The 24443-nt window shown below is 34.2% G+C and overlaps 4 protein-coding genes across 10 annotated transcripts; 2 read left to right on the plus strand and 2 right to left on the minus strand.

Moving 5' to 3' along the window:
- Positions 1-1411: 1411 nt before the first annotated feature.
- On the minus strand, positions 1412-5729 carry LOC18055402 (protein WVD2-like 6). Of its 6 annotated transcripts, none has more exons than XM_024178177.1 (9): positions 5390-5729; positions 4212-4467; positions 3855-4133; positions 3619-3707; positions 3398-3469; positions 3211-3307; positions 3036-3107; positions 2831-2941; positions 1412-2148 (listed from the first exon to the last, which is right to left on the minus strand). In XM_024178177.1, exons 2-9 carry the CDS (start codon positions 4461-4463, stop codon positions 1735-1737), a joined length of 1386 nt encoding a protein of 461 aa, XP_024033945.1. In that variant the 5' UTR covers positions 4464-4467; positions 5390-5729; the 3' UTR covers positions 1412-1734. The 6 variants fall into 6 exon arrangements, with proteins under 6 accessions (XP_024033945.1, XP_024033946.1, XP_006450905.1 ...); XM_024178178.1 differs by having other exon boundaries at positions 5385-5729; XM_006450842.2 differs by having other exon boundaries at positions 3646-3707; positions 3858-4133; positions 5390-5728.
- Positions 5730-7280: 1551 nt separating this feature from the next.
- On the plus strand, positions 7281-11932 carry LOC18055404 (tRNA 2'-phosphotransferase 1). Of its 2 annotated transcripts, none has more exons than XM_006450847.2 (10): positions 7281-7383; positions 7932-8061; positions 9202-9563; positions 9688-9795; positions 9957-10104; positions 10275-10364; positions 10540-10594; positions 10693-10815; positions 11456-11512; positions 11669-11932. In XM_006450847.2, the coding sequence occupies exons 3-10, from the start codon at positions 9370-9372 to the stop codon at positions 11791-11793; spliced, it is 900 nt and encodes a 299-aa protein (XP_006450910.1). In that variant the 5' UTR covers positions 7281-7383; positions 7932-8061; positions 9202-9369; the 3' UTR covers positions 11794-11932. The 2 variants fall into 2 exon arrangements, with proteins under 2 accessions (XP_006450910.1, XP_006450907.1); XM_006450844.2 differs by having other exon boundaries at positions 9214-9563.
- Positions 11933-15832: 3900 nt separating this feature from the next.
- Positions 15833-17833, plus strand: LOC18054504 (equilibrative nucleotide transporter 8). The gene is made up of 2 exons (XM_006450848.2): positions 15833-16373; positions 17116-17833. Exons 1-2 carry the CDS (start codon positions 15875-15877, stop codon positions 17808-17810), a joined length of 1194 nt encoding a protein of 397 aa, XP_006450911.2. The 5' UTR covers positions 15833-15874; the 3' UTR covers positions 17811-17833.
- Positions 17834-18331: 498 nt separating this feature from the next.
- LOC18054505 lies at positions 18332-19877 on the minus strand. The gene is made up of 3 exons (XM_006450849.2): positions 19184-19877; positions 18905-19077; positions 18332-18801 (listed from the first exon to the last, which is right to left on the minus strand). Exons 1-3 carry the CDS (start codon positions 19676-19678, stop codon positions 18657-18659), a joined length of 813 nt encoding a protein of 270 aa, XP_006450912.1. The 5' UTR covers positions 19679-19877; the 3' UTR covers positions 18332-18656.
- Between the last annotated feature and the right edge of the window lie 4566 nt (positions 19878-24443).

Raw genomic sequence — 24443 nt, forward strand, 5'->3', positions numbered from 1 at the left:
TAGAAAATTCCAAGAGCTATAGCTTGAAATGTGCAACTAGTCTCAAATTAGGGTCTAAGGGAATATAATTATAAAGTGAATGAGTGTGAAAATGAATATTCAAAATAATTGTATTATATTGGCTCATACAAGATTATCCTTAATAGTAATTACTATTATGAGTATTTTTGTAATAAATTATTTTATCAAGATTAGAGTGTTCAAAGTAATTTTCAGAATGTAAATAGCACTATCTAAATAACAAAGATATTATAAATTTTTCGTCATATAAATGAGTGCGTATTATGGCAAACATTTTTAATGCTATAACTTTCAAGTTACAATTGTCCAATCACAATACCAAATATGGCCTTAAAAAATTATTATTTGAAATATGTTTGACATAATATTAATTAATAGTTTTAATATAAAACTATATAAGTGAACATATTTCACCACCATTTATTAGCTTCATTCATCAAATCAGAATTTTGAACAATTTCAAGAAAAAAAAGTAGAATTTTGAATTAACTATGCTATAATCGCATATTTATGATGTAATTTTAGCATTTTATAATATAATTTTAAAAAATGAAAATACATTTTTCATGATCTTTTATGAACATTTTTTTGAACAAATAGATATTCATGCCTTGATTTTATAAATGTTGTAAAAACAACTTTCTTTTATCTTAAATCGGAGAAATTATACATTGCTAAGCTTGTGGGATAACCCAAATTATGCTTTCCCATGTGACTGAGACAATGGGTCACACTATTAGAATTATTATTAATGTTAAAAAATTTGTAAATCTTACTTTTGGATCCATTATTCTATCATGTGACAGAGTATTATTAGACTGTCTTATTATTTAACATGTTGAACGGTAAGACAATCTCACACAAATTTTTTTCCCTAAAATCTAATTACTTTGTGAAGATTATAACTTAAAAGATATCTTCATTTATGTTTCGAGGAAAAAAAAAATTGTCTTCTAAAAGCACTTTAATTGCACGAATACTATCTAAGAAACAATGATTAATTTAGTATTCAACTAGGCTAAGCGTGGGCTATACTCTCACAACACAGTTCGGAGTATTAAGGTGGGGACTCAATATATTTTCCCTTCCAATTATTAAATCGGCGGAAATGAATATTTCCCCCACTCTTGTGGCTAGAGCGTATATTCCTCAATTACTAGTAATGGTAGAAATTTAAGCCATACTTCATATACTTGATCTAAGAACAAGTCCATACTCCCATTAGATATCATCATAGACTTGATCTAAGATGAGGTGTCAATAGATGTTTGATTATATTGGTGGTATTCTACTATTTTGATTGTAACATATCAATATTAAACAATTAGTGATTCATTTAGTATTCATAAGTCCTGAAGATGATTAACAGAGCATTTCCTCTAGTAAAAGATGATTGAATATAAGGCAACATGGAAACACGAAGCCTAATGTTTAGATGAACGGAATAAGAAATTGTTTAACAGCCTGACAGAGCAATACGATGCTGAAACTTACAAATTCAAATCCATTTGTGCACCCAAGCAGTCACACAACCAAGCATACCAGTGACATATCATACTAGCCACAGACTTGCAAGGTTACTGTTTACATTACCACTCTATAATGAAACATACTTCGCGACTTCGTTGACAAATAGTTCTAGATTCATGTTCTAATTTAGTCCAAATAGAATCTGGAGCTCCTCCATTTTGCATTGACTTGTAATCAATGCTCCTATGTTGAGACTTTAGAAGCAGTGGCTTCAGTCTCTGGCTCCTCTAAAGTAGCTTGTTCTAGCTCTTCAGCTACTGGCTCAGAATTGATACCACCCTGACTATCACTTGGCTCAGAAATGCACTCCGCTTCAGGCTCCAAATCAGGCTGTTCTGAAAGCTGAGAAATGGAAGCAGAATCTACCGTTGTGTTAGCCAGTGTAGTCTTCTCAGAGGGTAGTTTGGGAAGCGACTTTCTAAGAGGTTTCTTGTAGTCTTGAGGGGATGATCCTTTGGCAACCCTATTCTGAGTGAGTTTCACGTCTAGACTAAACCGACCTGATTGAGAGCTGTGGCTACTGGTTCCATCTGAGTCTTTGATACGTGAGCTCCTGGAGCGGCTAAGCTTGGGAGATTTAGCTCTGGTTGGTGGTGTCTGCCATCAAAATGAAAACCAAGCTATTGTCAAAATACCTAAGATATATATTGACTTCATAAAAGAAAACATGCGAAAATTCAAGTTAAAATCAAGTTCACACTTTCCAGGAATAACAAAAGAAACTCGTTGAACATTTTCTTAGATGTACCTGATCAACAGGAATAACCACAAAACAAGCACTATGGGTTTTCCTAAGGTCACTAAATGCAACAAAGCAATTTTGCACCATTAATGCTATTTCAACCCCCATTAGATCCAGCTTGTCAGTGAAATATCAAAGCAAACAAACTATCAGCAAGAAAAACTAGTAAGAGCATGAAGTCTTGTAAAACAAGATAAGTACAGAACAAAAAACTCTTGCAAATTGACTCCATCATTTGCCAAACACTAGGGATCTATTATCATTCTTCATTGAATTCATGACTAAAGCTGATTTCTGGAAAGGGAATGGGGCAAGTAGCAAGAAGTTAGTAACTACAATCACATCACTATGCTTCATTCAATGAATATAAAGATGTACCAACAAGCGATAGAGAAGGGCAGCAACCAAGTATAATCTTTGCTGTCCGCATCACCTCTAGATTAGCAGTGGGGACAGTAGGAATTGCACTAAATGACCTAAGAGAATCACAACAATAAACAGAAGCTCGAACTAAAGTGTTAATAGAAAACACGTTACCTTCTTCAACTCCACCTTTGGTGGAGCAGGTTCATGATAGAAGCTAGGCATAGGAGTTGCTTTAAACATTAAACTCTTCCGGAACATCTTAATCTCTGCTTCTTGATTCTCCTATAAAATTAAAGCACCACATCAGCTGAAGGACAGGTTTTTAGGAGAGAAACAAAGTCAGACGAGCATACAACTATTCAAGTAAAAACATCACCTGGGTTTTCGCCTGTATTGTAGTTTTTTCCACTTCCCTTGCATGAATCTTCTCCTCAAGCTTTGCATAGAACTTCACAACCAAAAGTAAATAAAATAAGTAGTAATTGAGAAGTTGTCCAATTGATGATAAAATAGCAATCAAAAGTCAATGTGCAAAGAGGAATCTAATGAACCTCTTTACGTTTTTGAGCTCTCTCATCGCACTTAAAACTGAAGCCATAGGCAGGAAGGACACCTGTTCTTTGGGGTTTTGTATCTCCTTCAGGGCTCCTGTAACATAAAAGGAGAAACAAGTTCTTAGTAAGACCAGAATGAGACATAAATGTCAAGGTTAGAAACATCCAGAGCTAGAAAACATACGAAGAAGAATGTGTGCCTTCTTTAACTTCTGGTGGCCCCTGTTTCAGATGCTTTTGATGTCTTGCCTTTTCCCTACAGTGATATACAAATAAATAACTACCTGAATAAGGTTTCTTGAATTGTAACGACAAATTTACAACAAGTGAAACAATTTAGCTTTCAAGTCCAAGTCCTCTTTGACACTATTATTCATGGAGTTGGAAAGGAGAAAGGAAATGTACAAAGATCTAGATGCATAACAGCCTTGCCTTAGGCCTATGGAATCTTTAGTGTCTGTGGCAGGTGATGATGTGAGAGACATTCTGGTTTGCTGCACAAAGAAAAAAGGAAGTATTAGTTTGAGCAATAAGGCCCTATACCTAATCTTGTAGACTGACGGAAATGATTATTAACTGGGGACGGAATGGGGTCCAAGCTTTATTTAGCTTTTAAAAGAAGAAATGGTGAAAGCACTGACTACCTGGGAAAGATGAGCAGGCCTAGGTGCAGATACTATTCTTGCTGGCCTTCCTGAATCAAGGCCTGTGGTGCTTCCCGAGAAAAGCGTGTCATTGGATAATCTCCTGTTAGTTGCAATGGCAAGAGGCTGCTTTGAGGTGACTGAACCGATTTTCCCATCTTTGTTCTTCTTTGCCAAAGCTGCTACGCTCTTTGGTCGTGAACCCCTCTCATTCACTTCCCTAACTGGACCTTTCTTGGAGTTATCTGCATTTTTCCTTTTTTCAACTCCTGATTCCTACAAAATGGAAACAGCAGTGAGACCGATATCATATCAAGGGAAAGGTAACATAATGTCTATTTGACAGTTTTGCACCTTATGTAGGGTCAAACCAATGAATTCCTCTTGAAGGGTTGATACTTCTCCATCTTTATCAGAGGAACTGTCAGCAATTGTACTCTCGGTAGCCAGCTCAACTGTTTTAGTACTGTCATTGGGTCCTTCATTTTGTGTAACAATGTTATAAGCTTTATTAAGTTTCTCCATCATCAGTTCATCCTGACCAGAGTTATAAGCCTCATTTTGGGGGTCAATCTCATCTCCAATAATAAGATTAGTGGCTTCCATCGCACTGTAACAATTGAAATCCATCATCACATTTACATCAGCGTTTGCTTTTACCACAAAGGTAAGCAATATAAACAAAATAAACGAATAAAAAGAGAATGAATGAAAAGAGAATTCAACTTACAGCAGAAAATAGAAGTCACTATTGTCATTACACTCATTTCAAAATTATTTTCCCAGTTTTAGATAATGAGAAAATGATAGGCAAACAACCAAAGAAAAAAGTTCTCTTTTTTTTTTTCATTTAAAATATAAATGTCCCATTAGAGTGAAGAAAAACGAATTGTTGCATTGAGCTCCATACAGTATAAATTCCTACTCAGTAATAGAAAATTCTAACCAAGCTGTCCCAGCAACTAAACAAGCACACAAAAAGATTCTTTAAAGACGATTCAAATTCAAATACAGCGAACACATGGCAACGAAATCACTTTCAATTTATTTAAAATACGAACCTCAAGGAAAAATAAACATAGATTAAAATTTTCAAGAAAGACATATGCAAACAAACCCATTTATCATCCTTTCCAACAAACGAACAAACAAACAAGCAGACCTATTCATCCAAATTGCACACACAACAATTGGAAACTAAAATCTACGAAAGTAAAAGCGCTACAAACTTAAAAAGATTAGAATGCTAAAGCACCATCATTATCAACAAGAGGGCAGTACAGTTCTCATTAAATTAGCGCTAAATTTACAGTAACCAACAACTAAAGCAAACACAAGCGAAAACCCTTGCATAAAACCCTAAAGCTGAATGAATGCCAATCAACAAAATAAAACCGGAGAAGCAGACTATTAAACACATCAAAATCCACTCTCTTGCCCGTTAAACCCCCCCCCCCCCCCCCCCCCCCCCATTGTCGTAATTCTTGGAACCAAATTTTCAGAAAAAAAAGTAGAGATTTGAACAACTTTACTCATCAAAGTGAACTAAACGAAAGTGTCAGATCAAAAAGAGCGCCATTGGGTCTCCTTTGCAGTAGATGGTATCTCTCTTTTTTCCCTTTCAAAATGGATAAAATATCTACTAAAATTTGTACTTGCTCTCCTGCTCCTGTGAAGGGGGGCCGGTAAAATATTAAAGAGGAGTGAAAAAGGAACTAGGAGGTGAGATTAATGGTGATTTAAATAAGAATTAAATTGACAGAGTAGAACAAGAAATGGCTGATTTGGATTTTGGATTCACAATCACAATGCCATTTCATCAGCCAAAAGAGTTGAGAGAATGTTTAAATCCAAGGTATATGTGCAGTTACAGACGGTTGATATTAAATAACAAACGTGGGGTGATTTAATTTGCGTTCATTTTTTTTTTAAATTTTAACTGGATAATGTTGTGTCAGAGATACTATTTACATCATATGGTGCTCACATTTTTACAAATTGTTGTAATTTATTACATAATAAAAATGAATTTGTGAGTAATAGAATTTTAGAAACCATTTAATATTCTAATTAGTAGGAAAATGTTTGTGTATAATGTTGGAGATGGTAGAATTATTATTTTTTTGTCATTTGAGCTCAAATATTATTTGGGGGTGTTTAGCTGACTAGTTTTCAATTAATTTTATTTAATTAATCACCCGAGTTTAAATTTTAAGAAAATTTACCTTCAATGTTAAAAGGATTATTCTCACAAACAAAGGTAATAGTAAGATTTTCTAAGGAGTTTTGTTAACAAGTGAAAGAATTTGATAAAAAAAGATAACTCAAAAATGAAGGACAAGGAACTAAACATGTCTTAAGATCTATACACAAAATGTTATTTAATGATGAAAGCAACTTGTTACCAGCTAGACAGTGGGTTTTAAACTTAAATCCACTGTAACTTCTTGTTCCAAAACAAGTACCGCCTTTGCAGGAAAACAAGTTAAATGCTAGTAGAAAGAAACAAGTACCAAAATGCCCAAAATCCGAAAAGGAGTTCTCAACCGACACTAACGAAGGTCGGTCTTCTGTTGCTATTGCAGAAAACGACTTCACCTTTCATCGTTCTCTTTATGGTGCATGCATATGTCATATTTGAGAAGATGATACCCCAATTGTAAAATGTAATTGGAGGATCTTCGATTCGATGTACACTTACTAATTGTAAGTGTGCTGCGGAGCTTGTTAGTTGTCAATCTGGCTATCCTATTGAGACTCTTTGGGTGCTTAGTGATATTCATAATCCATGCAATGATAGAGCGATTTTCGGGTTTAAACATGTTGCTTGCGAGACTGGCAATTAATAAGTCGTCTAATGTTGTTGTTTTAGTCGGAAGACATTTCGGTGGAATTATATTATATGCTTTTTGTATTAAAGTTGATGCAATTCATTTGCAGTTAGAGGTGAAAGTCTAGTCACGGTATGAGTTCAATTATAGTACAATTGTTGTATCATATCACAACTGTATCCAATCATTAGATCTAGTTATGGCGACAACTGTGAACTGACTCTAATGACTTGATACAGTTGTGGTATCATAATTTTGTCCAGTATATTTGACATGTTGCATTAATAAATTATTAATAAAGTGCATACTTTATTTTTATGTCATTGTATTAAGGATAACAGAGTTAAAATAATTATTTTTATAACCGTATCTTAATAACTATGGAGAGGTTTTACTGAAATTGAATTTATCTGTTGTGTAAAACAAATTTGAAAATGTGCCCTTGTGGCAGCCAAACCGCCTTTTTTTACTCAACCGGTTTTAAACCGGTTGCTGTAAATTAATTTATATAATAAAATGTTCATATTAATTTTTAAAATAATAGTAATAAGGAAAAAAAATAAACAAACAAATTTCTTTTTTTAAGCATTATGGGAAAAAAAAGCATGAGATAATTATAGTCATATTCAAAATAGTGACGTAGAGATAGAGCAGCAGCGAAACTCTGCTCGTCGCCAGCGTGGGTAAAATCGAGGGTTTGTTCTTCTCCGTGATTTAATTTTCTTACGGCAACAATTTTGCAGTGTCCGATTCGGAACTCATTTAATTTACAAGCAAACGATTTCTCTTATTTATTTCTGGTTTCTTTTTTCTTATGTTATGGCTGCTGAGATTATTGATAGATTTTTTTTTTCCAATGATTTTAGAAGGAAATATGAATCTCGTGCTTTGTCGTCGATAGGGAACTTAATCAGTTGCTGTGTTTACTTGCGGCGTATCATTTTAGTTTTATGTTTTAGTAATTGAATTCAGTGTTTCTTGGGACGGTCTTTTAATTATTCATTGCATTTATAAATGTTTGAAATTACTTATCATGTTTGGTTTTGGAATCCATCTGTGAATTTTCCGGTTTGGTTGTCTGTTTTATGGTAATGTATACTGGGGATGTTTGTTAGAAAAATACTTTACTTAGAAAGCATTTTGAACTTCTATTTAGGTACTTTGATTCTTCCATATATTTGCCCTTGTTTGCTGATTTAAACCTTGTTTTCTTTGAATCTTATTTTTATTTTGAATCTTTCAGGTGGAGGCAGATATTTGCAATTGCGAGTCTAACACCATCTCAAATTGGTGTTATTCTTTGTGATTCTCACTGGATTGCTCAAGTGAATAGTGTTTCTGGGAGCAAAATTTTGATGATGCTTAAGGCTCAGGTACATGTTGCTACAGGCTTTTGTTTCCCCTTTTATTGATGTTTCTCTTTAGGTCTGAAAGATAATTTTATCAACTGATTATTAGCTTTTCCTACCTTGATTGTGAAACTATTGATTAATGGCTCATGGTATAACTGATTACTGTGTTATGAAGGTTGCATTGCTGGCTGTGACAGTGAAGTGACACTAGCTTAAAGGATCTGTTTGTTGTAATTTTTCTTTTTTTTGAAGTAGATCCTCTACCAATATCTTTGACAAGTAGAGTTTTTTTTTTTTTTTTTTAAATAAATAATAATAATAATAAAAAGTTTCGGTTGTGATTGAGTTTTATTGTAAAATTTTTTGATAAACAAGTTTACTGTGAAAAGGAGTAAAATAAGAATGTGAAATGAAACAAGGATATTGATAGGTTTCAAATTTTGTAATTTATTCTGAGCAATGACATTTAAATAGAAATATTTAACGGTACTCTGAAAGAAAAAACAGTACACTTGGTTGGGGCTACTGTGTTAATTGAAAAATAATTCATTAATACAATAAACTCTGATCAAGTTTACTGCCTTCTTTTTCTTCAGTATTTTCATTTATTTCACATGCATCTCAAACTGCAAGTCTGTGTAATGTCATGCATTCTCAATTAATCCTTTTTGGTATTTTTGTTATTATTTATACAATATGGTATGTGTACTGTATATGCCCTTTATCTGACAAAAATCTTGAAGAGTTGCAAAAATTATAAGCCACAAAATCCAAACTGAAACACCTATTATTGTTGTTTATAATATAGGAAGATAAATAATAGAATTGTTGATACCAAGCAAAATTATACATGATCCAGAGAAGGAAGAAGAAGCGGGAGTTGCAGAGGAATGAATTTTAGAACTAATGATATTTATGTTCAGGATTATTTTGTCACACTTCTAAATTCTTGGGGCCGTTTTAGATATTGTCAAAAATCTCTGCTTATTTTTGTACTTTTTAGTTATGTTTTAAGGACAATATTAGAGCATTTTATAAGTCAACTAAATGAAACTTTTTCATAATTAACATGTAAAACTATACTTTATATATATATATGAAAATATTACAATTCAAGCATTGTTATAGTTATTTATTGTTGTTTCATTGTAATTTGACCAGTAAAAGTTTTAGCTTTAGGGCTCGTGATTAGAGTTTAATCATTGAAGTGAAAACACAACGTTGTGGGGATGAATGGGCCACATGCAATGTAAGAGGAACAGTTTCCTGGCGCTGCAAGTGCAAGTGTAAACAAGCTTTGTAGTCACCATAGCGAGATCAATCCATGTGATGTGGAGTTGTGTGGCCAGCAACATTAGAATCTTACAGTGCTGCCACGTGTATCTGCCACGTGTTCCTATCAGTATATCTTCCTTCTCGGCCTCCCTTTTCTTCAGGTCTGTTGCCCTAGGTTTCATGGACAACAGAAACCACTTCAATCAGAGCTCCTCATCCTTCAGTTCTTTTGCTCAGTCCAGTAAAAGGTTAATAAATATTGGCAGCTGAAATTATTTCTTCACTTCACTTCTTCATTTAGCTGGACTCAAAGGTTTAACTGAGAAAGGATTTGAGGAGGAATTATAAATTAAGTTTTTATTTATTTGACAGTGGTGGTGGCAGAGGAAGAGGTCATGACATTAAAAATGACGGAGAAAGAAGGAGAAGCCGTGGTGGCAGCGGCAGCAAGGATAAAATTGATGCTCTTGGTAGACTCTTGTAAGTCAATTATAACGATTAACTTGATTATTATTGTCCTTTTTCGTTTTAGTTTTGACATTTTCTCATAGGCAAATTGAGACATATATTATGTTAATACTTTTTCGTTTTGTTTTAACATTACATGCATATTTTGATGTATTAGCATAATATATATTCAGGACACGTATTTTGCGTCATATGGCTTCTGAGTTAAATTTGAATATGCGGAGTGATGGATTCGTCAAAGTTGAAGATTTACTAAAGCTGAATTTGAAAACATTTGCCCAGATTCCATTAAGATCACACACAGTTGATGACATCTGGGAGGTTGGTTCAGTGAAATTCTTCTCCCTTTGCTATTTCTTTCTATTATTTTCCAGCAATGGCTATGCCCAATTATTTGGAAAAAGTTAATCCATTAAACTCACTTTATATCCTTTTGAAGTGCATATTTTTACCAGTCACTTTTATTTTGCATGTCTATTGTTTAATTCGAGGCTGTGAGAAAGGATAATAAGCAGCGATTTAATCTTCTGGAGGAAAATGGAGAACTTCTAATACGTGCAAATCAAGGCCACACAATTACGGTGATATATCTTTATATTTTCGCTTTCACATTTGGCTTTTGTTTTTATGTTTATGGCATGACCTTTATTTCCCCTTCAAATAAATGTCTTATTTATTAATATGTGTGTGCTTTGTTGGATTTAATGAAGTCTCTTTTCTTGGCAACGAAACGGGTTTCTTTTGTGTTCTTGGTAGACAGTTGAATCTGAGAGCTTGTTAAAACCAATCCTTTCTGCTGAAGAAGTTTCAGGTGGACAACTTCTGTCCTTCTTATTCTGTATTTCCTTTATGTGTATACTATATTGCTTTTTCCTTCGACAAACTGGATTTCTTATGCTTTGGTGGCAGTATGCGTACATGGAACCTATAAGAGGAATCTGGATTCAATTTTGGAGTCTGGTTTAAAGCGCATGAAGAGATTACATGTACACTTCTCGTGTGGCTTGCCAACTGATGGTGAAGTAATCAGTGGTAAGATATTCTAAGAAAGCTCTTTGTCAGTATAGCTTTTAGCATTCATGATTTCATTATTTCTTTTAGTCTCATATGAAAAGAAAAATGTCATTGAATCTGTTGAAAATTTAGTTATTTTATATGTTACACCTACTCTCTGTGAACTGATGTGGAAGTAGCAGCTAAGGATGCTCTAAAGAGGGTGCATTATGTGTTCGAAGCCCCTTCATTCAATTCCTAATAAACTATAGCAAAATTCTATGAACATTTGCCTTTAGTGGGAGAGGCCACAGAGAATTTTCCTTTTGTGTCTTGGAATTGAATGCAACACAGGCAGAGCAAAAGAGTCAAGAGCCCAAGCATTTAAAGTTATTAGAAGTGATATTTTGGACTCATGCATTTTTCATAGCCTAGGCATATGTTCCTTACGGAAGATGGGACAAATTTCTCAGCTGCTCATGGCAGTAAGCTCAACATAAAATCCATCTTTTATATCTAAGATGAAATTATATCAGCAGAAAAAAAAAAAATTGCTTCAATTGCTATTTATGTGTATGTTATGTGGGAATGACTAGTCATTCATAATTCAATTTATTCCAAACACTGAAATGAAACAGTTTAGATTGTCGCTGATGATATGCGTCTGGTTGTTTTTCAGGTATGAGACGTGATGTTAATGTTTTGATCTTTCTCAATGTTAGAAAAGCTCTAGCAGGTATGGCTAAATGCAAATTTATAGGACCCACCATCCACAAATTGAATTCCATTTCACCTGCTAGGACGTTGGTCTTGTGCTATCAGTAACGAAGTGCATTAATAAAAAACTGACGCATATTTTTGTTGTTGTGTGTTTTCCTTATGTGAAAATCAGATGGAATGAAGTTGTACATATCAGACAACAAGGTCGTCTTGACAGAAGGATTTGATGGCGTCGTGCCAGTTGAATACTTTGAAAAGATAGAATCATGGCCGGACAGACGACCTATATCTTTTTAAACTGAGGTTTGTTGCATATGAGAAATGGGATGTTCTTTTTCGCTAATATTTCATGGTTTCTGTATGAATTAAACCCCATGTCAAATGGTGAATTTTTTACTGAGGCGCTATGGAAATTGTTGGGTAATTGTTGATGACACTTTTTTTCCCTTATTGATCTTCTGTTAGAAAGAACCATGGTGAGTTTTGAGTTGAAATCTTATCGTTTATCAGCTATTGGTGCGATTCTATTGAAAATAATAACAATAATAACAACCTATTGAGATGATATCAAAGAGAAAAAGAAATTAAATGAGAGAAGAAAAATAAGAATAACAAACTGGTGCGTGAGACTAGGGAAAAAGGTTCTGCGCTTCCACGTAATAAGTGAAAATTTCTTTTTTTAAAAAAAAAATCAGTTTGCGAGGCGGTAGGAATAGCAACTAGTACTTTGTGCCTATGGCATTTGGCAGAATAATAGGGTCTCCTTGGAGGAGCTTCATTTGAGTTAAAATATGTGTGTTGATTGGTAGTTAATAAATTAAAAAAAAAATTTAAAAAGTTAAATTTTATTCATACATTATCACTTAAAAATACATGGGTGATTGATAGTTAATAAATAAAGAAAATAAAGAAGTTAAATCATACACATATATTATCACTTAAAGACACATGGCACAAGATCTTTAAAAGCTCATTAGATCTCAGGTCAGGAGAGGATCTTTATCCCTCCTGGGATCTCCAATGAGTTTCACTTTAGAATTATAAAAATAGTAATTCGCAATAAAAATAAGCTTCTAAACATACATAGGGTGCGTTTGGGGTTGAGGTTAGGTACCTTAAAAATTACAATACTAAAGTGTTTGATAAATATTAAATGTTATAGAAAAATTCTTATATTTTTAATAATTTTATCAAAATTGTTATTTTACTATATATTATTAATTTATGTTTCATAATTACAATTTTTTTTACAATTGTTGTAACTTAAAAATTATGGTACCTCAATTCTAAATAGGACCATACTCTGTTGTTCAATTATGATAGGGGAGTGATAAGCCAGGGTAGATGCAAGCATAAATATATAATTGGGGATTTAATGAAAATTCTTAATTAATAATGGGAAAGAATGGAATTTATTTAACTCAAACATAAAAGATTAAACTCTATTAAAGTAACTTTGAACATCTTATTTAAAAAAAAAAAATCAAATGACCTTTGAACATGATACATGAAACATGAAATAAAGAGTAGAAAATATACAACACTTAATGTAAAATATGTAATGATGGATGTCGAACATGAGTACTAATAAACATAAAATATGGATAGTGCAACTGTACATGTTAGGTGAAACAGAGAGAAAATGAAATTTTTGGGTATTTAAAATATACTACAAAAGACATAGATAAAAATTTTAAACTCAAATATGGGACATTTTTTTTTTCTTTTTCTCACATACTTTTTTGTTTTTGCCTTAATATTTAAAAAAGAATTTTTTTGGTTTCATTTTTAATTTATTTATCCATTCTTTCTTGCTATTGTTAAAAATTAATAGAATTGAACTAGAGGCACCTCTTTAAAGATCTATAAAAACCCCTTTTATTTATTTTCATTTTTACCTACAATTGAAATTACCTAAAAGACATATGTATTTAATAAAATTTACTCGTTAACTTGATTTCAACGAAAACTCTTTTACACTCATATTTAGTTATATGTTCAAAATTTCAATTAAAATCTAATTACCACATGGAAAACAACACAACTTGAGACGTGTTCAAATCCAGCAATAAGTTTTATAGCCAAGAATATTTGATAAAGCTGAGGCTTTGAGTTCGCACTTCTTGTGCTGTTGCAGTTGATCTGACAAAATGAATACTGTAAGCAATTATATGAGTTCTATCCCAGACCAAAATTCTTTTATAAAGTGGGAACTAATTTCTTTACTAATCCTCCACAAATCAGCAAGCAGAACGTCAACATGTCAAAATAAACTCAATATCTATTTTAATCAAAACAAACCACTCAAATTTCCTTGCTGGCTTATTTGAGCACACCAACAAACCTTAGCACTGTTCTTAAAATTTCGACAAACCAGCAACTCCTAAAATATTGCAAATTAACAAACCCAGGCAAGTACTAATTTGAAAGAAAATCTGTTCTGTCATTACTCAGGTTTATCAACATTTTTTTTACTCTTTTACTATTTAGGGTTACTTTGGGAATAAGTAGGATATTATAAAAAATTTTATTTTTCTTTTAATGCTTTAATGGAGTTGAGTTAAAGAAAGGAGTTTTAAAAGCTTTTTAGAAGCCACTTGGTCCAAGAATTCTGAGCGTAAACTTCAAATCCCCACAAAGCATTTTGAAAGCTTAATCCCTTAATAATAGAAAATAATTGAGTAAAAGTAGTATTCTTCTTTTTAAATATGAGTGAAGTAGACGTTCCTCGAATATTAGAGAGGGTAAAATTTAGGTAGTTCTATATAAGATTCAATATAAACTTATCCCAATGATTGTCTGATTGTAAATATCACTATTAATTACATTTAATATGAGTTGTAATTTGAACAATAATCTCATATAATTAAAAAAAAAAACTTTTTAGAGGGGTTGTAATAGTTTCACTCAAATTAATATATTGCAATAAATTATTTATTCTAGTTTAATTATATAAATTGACAATAACAAGCGGTTGCTCTAAGTGAAAAAGGTAGTTTGGCAGACAAACAATGCGGGGCTCTCAAACTATGATGATTATTCTTGTTGACAGAAGGGGTTTGATCCTAAATGAGTTTCTATGTAAAGTGAAGACAGAGATCAAGGTTGACATGCTCTGAGTTGTTTCGAGTGGAAGGTGCCCTGTGATGGAGACAAATCTTTTAGCATAATGCCATATAGAAATGAAGCCACTCTGGCTCTCGTGTCTCTGTCGACATCAATGAGCTTATTTTAATTTCCTGTGTAGCCAAAGTATTCATGGTAATTGGAAAAAAAAAAGAAAAAAAAGAATTCTATGATCAATAAGTACTTAGCTTTCCTGTTAACGCATCTTTACTGAAGCTCCTTTTTCCACCGAGAAGTTTATTGCCCAACAGCAGGAGCAATGGTTGGTGGAAAATTGCTGGATGCATGGTAAAGTCAGGAAAGTAGAGAAGAAAAGATATGAGTAACCACGGCAGCCGATAGTCGAAATGACACGTGTCAAACAGGGGACTGATCATGATCAAGCCCACTGACAAAGATTTCTTTTTCTTGAATACCACTGACAAAGATTTCTTGATATTACAGAAGGAATCAAATTCTGCACGCGGATGGTTAATTGATGAATAGAGCACTCATTTGTCACGCTGAAAGGACCTCCTCTTTCTATTTCACGCCATCATTCACGAAAAGAACAAGTATTAAGGCCAGTCTCGAGGCTTACAACGGAACATTCCCAGGTACTTTTTCAGGCTTTGCACAACTCATGACTGGGAAATATTGTGAGTGTAGTAATGAGAATATTGGTTTTGCTTCTGGAAAGACCGAGATTAGAGCACTGACTTGACTAAGATACCATTAATCAGGGATAAAAGTTATTCGCCAGTAACAAGTACTTCTGCTAAGGTTCTAAGTTCGAACCTTTGTAAGCAAGAGCTTCCCCCATGTGTAGCAGTTGAGCGAAAAAGCTACGTCGTCTAACACCGTCCATCCATCCCCGTCCCCACACAGCACAAATTTTCTTCAAGCATGAGTCCCCATTGATTCCAAATCCTAACCCATCAATCAAAACTATGGTCCTAGTAATTAGAGGAGCTGCCAGCGAAAGCAGCTAACTTTAGCTCGCTCGCTTGGCCAATTGAGCTGATTCGATGCCAATATATGATACATTGGTTACGCGTATAACCAGCTTTGCTTACAAAGATGTAAGCCGTACTTCTTGATGAGCTCGGCTTGACTTACAAGTTTAGCTTAGTCATCTCAACTTGTTTATGCCTTTCTAATCAAGTAGTCATTTCAGCATGTTCGGTCCCTCCTAGAATGAAGCTTAAATTTCAACCGATACTGTGAAGCTTAAATTTCAACAAGACTGTTTGAATTTACATTTTTTTCAAGAATGCAAAAAATGGAAGCTGCGAAGAGTGCTGGAGATCAACCTGTAGAGCCAAGAGACACGTACAAGGTTGCTTATATAATCCACTTCCTTCTAGGTGCTGGGAATTTGCTTCCATGGAATGCTTTTATAACAGCTGTTGATTACTTTGGTTACCTCTATCCGGCTAAGCATGTTGAAAAGGTTTTCTCTGTAGCTTACATGACCTCTTCATTGCTGGTTCTAGTTTTAGTGATATGTTGGGGTGGCTGGGGCTCCAAGCTGAGCTATAGATTAAGAATGAACTTGGGATTTTCTATGTTTGCTCTCTCCTTACTGGTGACTCCAATTATAGACTGGGCTCGGAACTACAGTGGATCTAATGGAGCCTATGGTGTAACAGTGGCATCAGTTGTGACTTGTGGTTTAGCTGACGGCTTGGTAGGTGGAAGCTTAATAGGTTCAGCTGGGAAACTTCCAAAACAATATATGCAGGCTGTTTTTGCTGGAACAGCTTCTTCAGGTACAACATCACTTTCCTCCTTTATTTCTCTATTCATTTCTGATTCAATCACAGCCAGAAAAGTTCAGTGGCAGTGCCATAACACGCAGAATATTATAAAATCTGCAAGAACAGTAAACCATACTATAAACAGATTGTTAACAGTAAACCATACTATAAACAGACTGCTTCCCTTGTCGGCAAAGAATCAAAAGATCGACTGGTTTTTTTAATGTAAAAATGAAACTTTTTCAAGTGCTGTTGCATAAAGTTTAAGGAAACATAGCTCTAATGTGCATGTTTTTGCTTTTTGGAGAAGTTTAAAGTTGCATCATTGCATGCTTGAGTCTGGGAAAAGTACTGTCTAAAATTTACACTATCAGGAATACGAAAGACATATGCGCACTTTCACTATTTTTCAAAACATGAAAGAACCTCAGAATAGCGCACTCATCCCCTGTTGTGATATCATTTTATATTTATTTCCTCCAATGGCCCGATAGTGTTTTCGCTTTCCAAGAAGATGCTGAAAGGTTGCATTGCGATTTGCCATATAGTTGATAAGTTACCAATTTATCATAAATTTGGTGATTGGAAAGAGTTAATGACCTTGTGAAACCATTAGACATGTTTCCTGTGGCCAAGTTAGTACCAGACCAGCTGCGTCCCCTGCCTGCATCTAGCTCAAGCAATTCATATGACAACTTTTAAATTTCAGCGCATGTTTCATCCTAGATTCATTAGATCCTTTACTCTGCAACAGGTGTTCTCGTTTCCATCTTGAGGATTATAACAAAGGCATCGCTGCCACAGACCCCACAGGGTCTCCGAACAAGTGCCCATTTCTACTTCATAGTCAGCACAATTATCATGCTATGCTGCTGCTTGGGTAGCAATTTGTTACACAAACTACCAGTTATGCAACAGCATTACAGACTTCTTATTGATGATGCTCTCTCTTCCAGGCAAGCCATCTGGAGAGTGGGAAGAAGAATTCGATTGCCAGCTTTCGGGGTTATACTTATATATATCGTGACTCTTTCAATTTTTCCAGGATTCATCGGCGAAGACCTGGAATCCAAGCTTTTACGGGATTGGTATCCTGTACTGCTGATCACAGTTTATAACGTTTCAGATTTTGTGGGGAAGTCTTTAACCGCAGTATATGTACCAAAAAGTATAAAAAAGGCAGCATGGGCTTGCACCGGCAGACTTGTGTTCTATCCTCTGTTTGCAGCTTGCCTCCATGGACCGAAGTGGCTGAAAACTGAAGTACCCGTGCTAGTTCTAACATCAATGCTTGGGTTTACCAATGGTTATCTGACAAGTGTCATCATGATCCTTGCCCCGAAGACGGTACCAGTTGCAGAGGGGGAAATAGCTGCAATTGTGATGATTTTGTCCCTGGGAATTGGTTTGGTTGGTGGTTCCGTTCTTGGCTGGGTTTGGATGATTTGATCCTTTGACAGCATCGAGGTAGTAGCATGGCAGAATTTTCTTGCAAAATTTAGTCAGCCTTCCAATAAAATGTTTAAAATTAGAAGAGAACAAAACCCGTTGGGAGTTCAATTGACTCTGATGTCTGAACTACTTCCAAAATTTTTATTTTTTTCCAATGTGGCTGATTATTCAAACTCCTTTTTGTTATTTTCTGAACTTGAAAACCTGCATTTTTACTTTCACTTTCACTCAGCATTAATTAATACCACCATCAAAGCAGGCCTAAGCTATCAAACACCACAGTTAGTGTTCAATTCTCAAAAGCTGAAGAAGAGAAAAGGAAAAACGAATTGTGTCGTATATTAGGCCATTGGCCCATTGATTACCGAACCACAACATTGCCGCAAGCAAAACTCCGCGTTTATGAATGGACAAATAGTGTAAAATAGTAGGAAAACTCCAAAAACAGAAGGGGGACAGACAGAATCGATCAAAATGAACGCAATAATAAATATTCACGCGGTAAGGAGAGAAAAAGATATTAAACAAAACTTTTCATTCCATATCTTATTATTACTGTACATGACATGGCGGCAAACAGTAAGAACGAAAGAGAAGCTATTGGTTAACCCAGACAACCATCTTAACAGGGGAAAAATTTGTTAAAAGAACAGGGGGATATATGAACAAAAAAAGAAAAAAGTAATAATCCAGTTAGAAACTTTGCTCACAGTAGAGAGATAATCTTCGTAAATTTACGAGCAACGACACCACTAGATCATTACTCTATTTACAAAGGCCAAAAAGGTTATATCTAAGGCATGATACAAAAAAAAAAAAAAAAAAAAGGAGGAGAAGAAGGGCCTAATAAGCAGCAGCGAGATGAGGGGGCAAAGGAGGCCTCTGTTGAAAATTGTAACTAGGTGGTGCTGGTTCTTCTCCCACTTGTTCATCTTCTTCATCTTCATCAGCATCCCAAAGAAAGTGAGCATGAGATGCTAGCACATAGCTGAAACATCAAATTAACAAAATAGAGTCGAGTCAGTTAACTGATAGTTTCAACAACAATGTTTGAGCAATGAAGAATGCAAAGAAGAAGAAATGATTGTTACCAGTCATCAGGAGCAGCTTTAACAGCTTGATCAAAATAAGACTCCGCACGGGAAGCGTCCTTATGACTCTGCCAAATTAAATCACCATACATTGACAAAACATTCCCATCATTTGGACTCATCAAAATTGCTCGAGCACAATACTCTTCAGCCTTCAAAAGATCCCCACGAGTCTGCATCCCGTTCACCCGAATCATAACAGATCAGTTTTTTTTTAAAAAAAAAAAATTCCGAATTAGTTTTTCAATAGAAAGAAAAGCTTTTTGAACAGAAGTTTACCTCTTTCAAAAACCTTGCGTAATTGCTGAGGAGAAGCGGGTTGCGGGGATCAGCTTGGATCATTTTCTGATAGTAAAGATCAGTACTGTTGTTTCCATGATTGTTGGGATCCCAAGAACCCCACCTCCCATCGCCATCTCCACCGTCGGATCCACCGCCACCGCCGCACATGTTACCGCCGCCACCGTAAATCCCACCACCCACCAAAACACCAATCTCACACGCTTCTTTCCCTAACCACCCACCGTCGAACGACGCCGTCTCGGACTCGTCTTCTTTCTCTTCCAGCGCCAGCCCGTTGAAGACGTTGCTCGTCGCCTTCTTCTTCGGCAGAGGGAGGCTCCGGAGATCCGTCTCGGACAGCGTCCTCGTCATGCTCTTTAACGAATCACACGGAGATGATGACGCCGTTAACGTGAAGGACACCGGTGATGAATCTTTCGCATGAGGTATCCATGAGTTCAGAATTGGCGTTGACGAGCTTCGTAGAAGCATTTTTGCTGTTTCGTATTTTTACCTTTTTTATTTAAAAAAAAAATTAAATAGTTTTCTTTTTCTTGTTCTTTTTTTTCCCCAAGAAGACAAGCAGGAGGAGAAATTATAAAACGGGAAGATATCACGCCCGTTCTGTTTTGGACGAAGAAGAAAAACTAATTTGCGTCATTTTTATAGCAAGAGAGGAGGAGAGACTGCTGGACGGATCTGGGCCGTTGATCGGGTGAATCATAAGTTAACAAATACGGTTCAGTGGACGCACGTGGTATAATAACAGGTTTCTGATTGTTGGGATTTTTAACGAGTCGTTTGGCGACCTCCGGCTATTAAAGTGTTCAAATGTGCTTTTGGTATTCAACAAGCACTTTTAGAAAACTAGCGTTACAAATTTATATATTTAGCATCATTAAACATAGACATTTCCTATTATAATATTATTTATATTTAGTGATATCAAACTAATCAACTTTTTTTATGGAGAAAAAAAAATTAAAAACTTACTCCATTTATTGTAGACTATTTAAGAAAAAAATCAATAATTATACAAAATAGCTAATATTATGATTTTTTTACTTTGTATTACACTATTTTTTTAAGGAATTTGACTAGTGATTTTTCAATCAACATTTGTTAGATAGTCACTCAAATTTAAATCATGAAAAAATAAGGGCTAAAATATTTATTTAAGGTTTGTTTACCCCTTACTTCTTAAAAACTAAAAATTTTACAGGTGCCAACTAATTGATTTAGTAAACTGTATTAAAAAGAGAGGCATATGATTCAAATTTCACTCACATTAATGAGAGGGGGATTTGATTATTTAGGTTATATAATTAAAAAATATTATAAACTTTATAGTTCAGTGAAAAATATAATAATAATAATAATAATAATAATAATTATTATTATTATTACTATTATTATTATTATTATTATTATTATTATTATTATTAATATACTACTACTACTACTACTACTACTACTACTACTACTACAATTATTGTTCATGCAAATTGGTATTATTTATTTAAGTTTTCTGAAAAATAATTTATAAAATTTTGGCACGTATATAGTTATTAATTGTATTTATAATCTCTTGATATAAACAAAATTTTGATGAATTAAACATGTTCTAAAGTGTACGAAAAAAGTACATAGTACCATCTCATAAGCAACGAATATTGCATATATATTTATATGTAACGTAGGAATTTATTGGGATACTCTTTAGAAAAACAAGTATCAATGTGGATTCCAATTGGAAGCACTTCTAGTTCTGAATCTCCCAAACACGCCCTAACAAATTCTAGTGAACCATCTCCAACCGTACACAGGACAGAATCTCTTCCCGGTTGACATTCCACCATAGTAGGCCCTAGATAAACATTATCACGTGGCATAGGCCCCTTATCTGCCGTCTGATGCAACTCATAATGGACTCCTACGGCTATGATTCAGTCTGACCACGTGAAGCCCTTCCCCCTTCCACTTCCACGAAACTGCTGGCAGCAACATGAAAGAGAAATACCGCGAGCCTTTCCCCGGTATGGGGACTAAATATAAAGAACCCCTGAATGTTCTCATATTCACGAAAATACCACCAGCGCGCATGAGTGGCGGCGGAATTGGCTTGAGCGGGTCCACGCACTACGTAATATCAGTAGCCAATTGAGAATTAAAAGTTGCCTCAGGGTGGAGCCCATGCCTAGATTCAACGGTAGCCGTGCGCCTCAGGACCCATCATCAATTAATTCAGCATGATCATTCAGCCCCCTTGTCAATTATTTTTGGGATCGTTTGTCAAGATGTGAAGCTGCAACTTGCCGTCATAAGGGCGATACCGTCATTCCGTGTCAATTATTTTATTCTTTTCTTGTCAAGCATTGTGCCTTCCCACACGAGATCTTTTTACTGATTTTTTTCTCATTTGTTTATTTATTTTTTTTATATTAAATTTCAGTTTCAACTTTCAAGCATCCCATCGTAATATGATATTATTAAGATAATTTTTAAAATAACAAAATTTAAAATATATAACAGTACTTTAATTATGTAAAAATTTTAAAATAAATAGAGTCCGGTTACTGTATAATTATAGTATTGTATTATAATTATATTAAACCGTTGAATGTACTCAAATAAATAGAGTTTATTTACATTCAACGACTACTGAATGTAATTATAATACGATATTATAATTGCATCATAAATTTTTTTAAATGATCCCAAAAATAAATGTCAACTCACTTATCTTCTCTGTCTCATTTCTTTCCTTTTTTTTTTCTTTGACAACTGTACCAAGAGTTAATTAGGTCATTAATATGCACGAATCAATAATTTAAAGGCGGTGGCTGTAGTAAAGTTAATCTATTGTAAAGCATTGATGATGACTCGTTAGATTATAATAATAAAGACAGATTTAATTTTTTCTATGATCATACAGATATTATCAACATTCTAGGGTAGAGCAGTTTCAACATAAATAAATATTAATTTAATATATAAATTAAAATAACTATTAGCAGAAGAAACAAACTAACTAACAGTTACGTTTAAAAAAGTAGACCGCACCGAGCCTAATAATAATAATTCCATCAGTGATCAGTATAAAGGCCAATGAAAGCAAGAGATAGTGAAAGATCTATTGAACTAGCACGAGAGAGATTGAAAGAAATATCTTCTTATTGGTGAATGGGCACAGAGAAAGATACGAAGTTTATAATTATGACAAGGAGGATGGGCATTAGTCGGCAAGTACAAATCTGAGCCTCAAAATGAATTTTCAAAGCAAAATCGAGACCATTCACAGTCGTATCAAAATCAAACCCAAGCTTTTCCCTAAATGGGTATATCATTTTGTTCTGTTTCCTTACAGCTTCCAATTAAAATTAAAAGATCGTTTTAGTAGGGCCTATTCTCCAATGTATTTGCTGTGTATATAATTGACTGCTAAAGTGACCTTTTTATCTTTTACATGACCTTTTTCTGTGTTTTGATTTGAGTTTGCCTTATAATTAATTCAAATTTCGATTCGAGTCCCTGTGAGCACATTTGCTTTGAATACAGATGGATTTCACTCAAATTGTTAACTTAGATATCGGACCAGCGACTAATGCAAGTCATGCTCTCATAAATTGAAATATGTTGACAATTCTATTAGAGCTCAAAATATTGGAGGAGAGAAATTATGTGTATTAAAAAGTTAAAATTATGCTTCAAAATGATCAACGTTTCTAGCTGTCCTAATTCGAAGAAGAATTGCAAAATAATTTTGATTAATTGCAACAATGCAAAGTATTTTAAATCTTAATCCCAAGCACATATGGAATGACATGGCTGCTTACATGGCAAATTTTTCCTGAATTAAAATAGACCCCTCTAAATTAATTTATTTTAAATCTCATCAATTTACAATTGAACATCTTGTTTAGTTTTCCAAACAGCCACTGGCGGAATGGGAGAACACTTGATCTGTTCGAGCCTTCATAAAAATATTAAAGGGGTTAGTGTCGATAAAAAATCAAGGTATTGCGTCAGAAGATTAATGTACACGAGATGTAATAAATAATTGAGTAGAGATAAGATAATAGTAGACACCCTTCTATTATTAATAAGGGTTTTAAAAATTTGAGTAGTACTTTAGACGATTAACGTACACGATATGTAATATCAGTAATAATCTTGTATATTAGTATGAAAAAATAAAAAGGTCTTTTTTAGTTGAGGGTTTATGGCTTTGTTGCAAACTAAGGAACTAAAGTCATGTTTGGTTTGAAGAAAATGGAGGAGATGAAAAGAGTGGAATGAAGAGAAAGTGAGAAGAAAGGAATGGAGAAGAGTAGTGAAATTAAATTTTGGTGTTTGGTTTGATATAAAATTTGATAAGGTAATGAATTATAATTTTTTTCTTTAAACAAATTTATCATTTACCTTAAATATTAAACTATTTATATTAGTAATATATAATAAAATGGCTGTCCGATGGCCGGCGGCGGAGGTTCGGCGATTTCCTGGCGAGGTCCCCGCGGTGGTCCGGCTAAATTCCGGCAAGGTCCCCGCGGTGATCCGGCGACCTCGCCGGTGGTCCGGCAACATTCCGGCGAGGTGCGACGGTGGTCCGGCGGTGGTCCATTTATAATATTAAATTAATAAAATAATAATTATTAATGACATTAAATAAGTTAAAAAGATGAAGGGTAATTTTGGAAACTTTAGTTTCTAATATAGGAGGAATTTAAATTCTTCATTACTTAGTGTGGAATTTAAATTATATATTATGATGGATATTAAATTCTAATGGAAATTAAATTCTTATATATTTTGTCAAACCAAACAATGAAAATAAAAAGAAAATTTAAATTACTTTCTTCTCATATATTCTCTCCTCCCAACCAAACATGACCTAAAGAGAGGAAGCTTAAGAAGAACAAAAATCTTTTGATTTCTTCTCAATCACGACATTAGGCAACACCAAAGTAGGATAAAAAATATGATAAATTAAAGTTTTTGCTGGCAACTGTTACGTAACAACCTTAATAGTAATAATAATAATTTTGTTATATTATACATAAGTATTTTTTTTGTCAAATATACAGTAAGTTTTCAAAAACAATTGTTGTAGAAGTAAAAAATCATTTGGCCATTATCATGAATTCATATTTCATAGAAAGCAAAAGACCCAACAATAATTATTGGATCATAATAAGTGTTGATGCCGAAATCTAATTGAGTCGGTTAGTGACTTGATACCAGACTCCCGCATCAG

Source organism: Citrus clementina, unplaced genomic scaffold (assembly GCF_000493195.1).
Source record: "Citrus clementina cultivar Clemenules unplaced genomic scaffold, Citrus_clementina_v1.0 scaffold_1, whole genome shotgun sequence".
NCBI lineage: Eukaryota > Viridiplantae > Streptophyta > Magnoliopsida > Sapindales > Rutaceae > Citrus > Citrus x clementina.